The 2,838-nt window shown below is 51.3% G+C and overlaps 1 protein-coding gene across 1 annotated transcript; it reads left to right on the top strand.

Annotated features, from left to right (window-relative positions):
- Positions 1–279: 279 nt before the first annotated feature.
- On the top strand, positions 280–2,660 carry SURF6 (surfeit 6). The gene is made up of 3 exons (XM_019474064.1): positions 280–550; positions 1,178–1,269; positions 1,747–2,660. The coding sequence occupies exons 1-3, from the start codon at positions 280–282 to the stop codon at positions 2,416–2,418; spliced, it is 1,035 nt and encodes a 344-aa protein (XP_019329609.1). The 3' UTR covers positions 2,419–2,660.
- The last annotated feature ends 178 nt before the right edge of the window (positions 2,661–2,838 follow it).

The following is a 2,838-nucleotide window of genomic DNA, read 5'->3' as shown; positions in this document are numbered from 1 at the left end:
GGGGGGGGGTGGGGGGGCTGGGCGGGCTTGCCTCCACGGGGAGCTTGGCCCGGGGGAGTGGCGTTGCGCCGTTTTTTAAGAAAAAACAGTCTCTGCTGTAACATGGGGCTTCTGAGCAGCTCTGTACGCGTGGGGGTTAGGCGTGGGAGGATGGGGACTCGAGTGAAGTGTGCGAGCATGCCTGGTCTGTTTCAATAAATCCCCAAATACGTAATTTTTGAAGACGCAGATACGCCATTGCAATGCTGGAATTTTAGTCTTCGGTAGTAACGGGATGTTATGAAGTGGGAACGTGGTGGTGTGCCGTTCTGTGTAACTTGTCTTTGCCCTCTAGTGTCTAAGCCAGGCCAGCCCGAGGACGCTGGCAGGCAGCTCAAGAAAAAGAAGAGAAAGAAACCCAAGAAGCAAGCTGAGAAGAGGAATGCTCCTTCAGTCAACCAGGTGGTCTCTAACACCAATAAACCCACTCCAGGACAGAAAGCCGCCCCTCAAGCCAGCAAATCATCTCCGCGGGGTGTTGCAGGGAGCAGAAATGAGGGTTTGGTGACAGGTAAGAATACCAGTGTGGTCGTGGTCCGGCTAAAGTTACCTGAGCTGAGGTGGCTGCTTTTCAGTTGCTTCACACGTGTCTAGTTTGGAAAGCCTTTAAGAAGTTCGGCTGAATGGAAAATGTCTTTGCTTCTTCCATGTGCCCTAAAAGCTTACGCGCATGTACGTACATTTGTAACGTCACCACCGGGTGGCTCTCTGGAAACAGGAGCGTTTAGTCTGAATTGCGGACTTCTTATGTATTCGGGTAACTTCTGGGAATTACTGCGTGGATGCAATCTCTGTCGTGCCAGGCTGGCTTCCCACCTTGAATCTGAAAAGCCTGATCGCAAAGAAAATATGTCCTTGGCGTCTTTGTTTCCGCTAGCTTGGTACTTGTCTTCTGCCTTGTTAGGCAGCCGCAGGGCATGCCGGGCCGCTCTGGCTGGCAGTGTTGAATGATAATATGGATAGAAAAGGGGGAATTCTGAAGAAACCAATGAAATAGAAACTCTTGGCTTCTTTAGATTTTCTGTTCTATTCACAGCATCTAAAGAGTTCTCAGAGGTTTTCCCGTAGCCGTAGAGAGTTCTCCTGTTTAGCTAGCGCTGTTCTTTATGTGTTTTTATTTTCTTCCTCTCGTTTTCAGGGAGGAAAAGTGAACTGGGTTCCCCTTCTTTTTTGGCAATGAATCTCTTGCGTCAGAGACTACATGAGAAGATTAAAAAAGCTTCTGGACAAGTATGAGAACCCTTAATGTGCATCCATGTGTGTTTGCAATATAAATTCTCCCTAGCCTCCCAGGGGATGTGGGGACAAGACTACCATCTTACAAGGCTCAGGGTTTGAGCTAATTCCATCTCCTAAGGGAGAGCCTGTAGGTATTGATGGGAGACCCTGCGTGTATTCCGTGGTCTGGAAAAACACGTGAGAAAAGGTAGGGCCTGGCTCGGAGGAGAGCGTGCCTCTGGTGATTTATAGAAAAAAGAAAAGCACTAAGAGCCTGAAAGGGAACATGGCTACGGGGTGTCGAGGGAGAGTAAAGGGTTTGAAATGCCTTTACCGTGTTTAGTATCTCCAGAAGCTGAGCCCACGGCTTCTTGTCGCATGTACTGTGTTTCTTAGGAGAAGTTTGAAATCGGGAACTTGAGGACATCCCGCTTCTAATTCTGCTTTATCCTTTTAAGGCTCCTGATTCATGTCCATCCTTCTTCTTAGGATGATGCCAAGGAATTACCCCCTGCAGTCCTGGAGAAGAGGCAGCGAAGGAAGTATGAGAGAGAGAGAAAGAAGCGCCGAAGAAAGGAGTTGAAGATGAAGGCAAAAATGGAGAAGAAAGAAACTGAGGAGGTACCGGTAGAGCCAGAAAGCAAAAAGGAGGAGAGCACAGCCGAGATTGTCTTTAACAGGGTCGAAGTCCACGAAGAGAATGAGTTGAACAAGATCCAGAAGAAGAAAGAGAAGAGGAAAGCAGTGAAAGGCAAGATCACCCCTCTGACGGGCAAAAACTACAAGCAGCTGCTGAGCAGGCTGGAGACCAGGAAGAGTAAGCTGGAGGAGCTCAAGGATAAGGACCAGAAGAAAGCTCAGGAGGTGGAAACCAAGATGAAATGGACAAATGTTCTCTATAAGGCGGAAGGTGTGAAGATTCATGACAACGAGGAGCGTCTGAAAGCAGCTCTGAAGCGTAAGGAGAAGCGTAAAGCGCAACGCCAAAGGCTGTGGGAGAAGCGGACAGAAAAAGTGGTAGAAAAGATGCAACAGCGGCAGGAAAAGCGTCGCAAGAACATTCAGAAGAAGAAGAAGGATAGGATGGAGAAGAAGAAAGCCAGGGCCCGGAAGAAAGGCCGGGTTCTGCCAGAGGACTTGAAAAAAGCTGGCTTAAAGTGAGAGCGAGGCGGCCGGTCCCCGCAGCCTGGGAGCGGGAGTTCTGCTGGTGGGGCTCGGCCGTGAGCTGCGGCAGAGCGGAGCCTGCCTGGCCGGGGCCGTGCCACCCCTGTCCCGGAGGAGGAGGAGGAGGAGGCAGCAGCGCCCCAGGAAAGCAGCCTGTGGGGCAGTCGTTGCCGTGGCTTCCCGACTTAATGACAGCGAAAAGGCCCTGTTGTGTGTTTGTTGATTAAATTTCCTACCCCGAAGAAACACCTTCTGGTTGATGCGTTGTAGTAATTGTCGTCCTTTTCCTGAAGGGCGGGTGTCGGTCGCTGTCGTTTCCCCCGGCGGGCTGCACGCCGCTGGACGGGTCGCTCGAAGCCGAGGGAACTGACACACACACCCCCCCCGCCCCGGATCAGCCTCCCGGTGAGGGGGGGG

Source organism: Aptenodytes forsteri, unplaced genomic scaffold (genome assembly GCF_000699145.1).
Source record: "Aptenodytes forsteri isolate BGI_AS27 unplaced genomic scaffold, ASM69914v1 Scaffold136, whole genome shotgun sequence".
NCBI classification, from domain to species: Eukaryota; Metazoa; Chordata; class Aves; order Sphenisciformes; family Spheniscidae; genus Aptenodytes; species Aptenodytes forsteri.
This window is presented reverse-complemented; position numbering and strand designations above follow the sequence as displayed.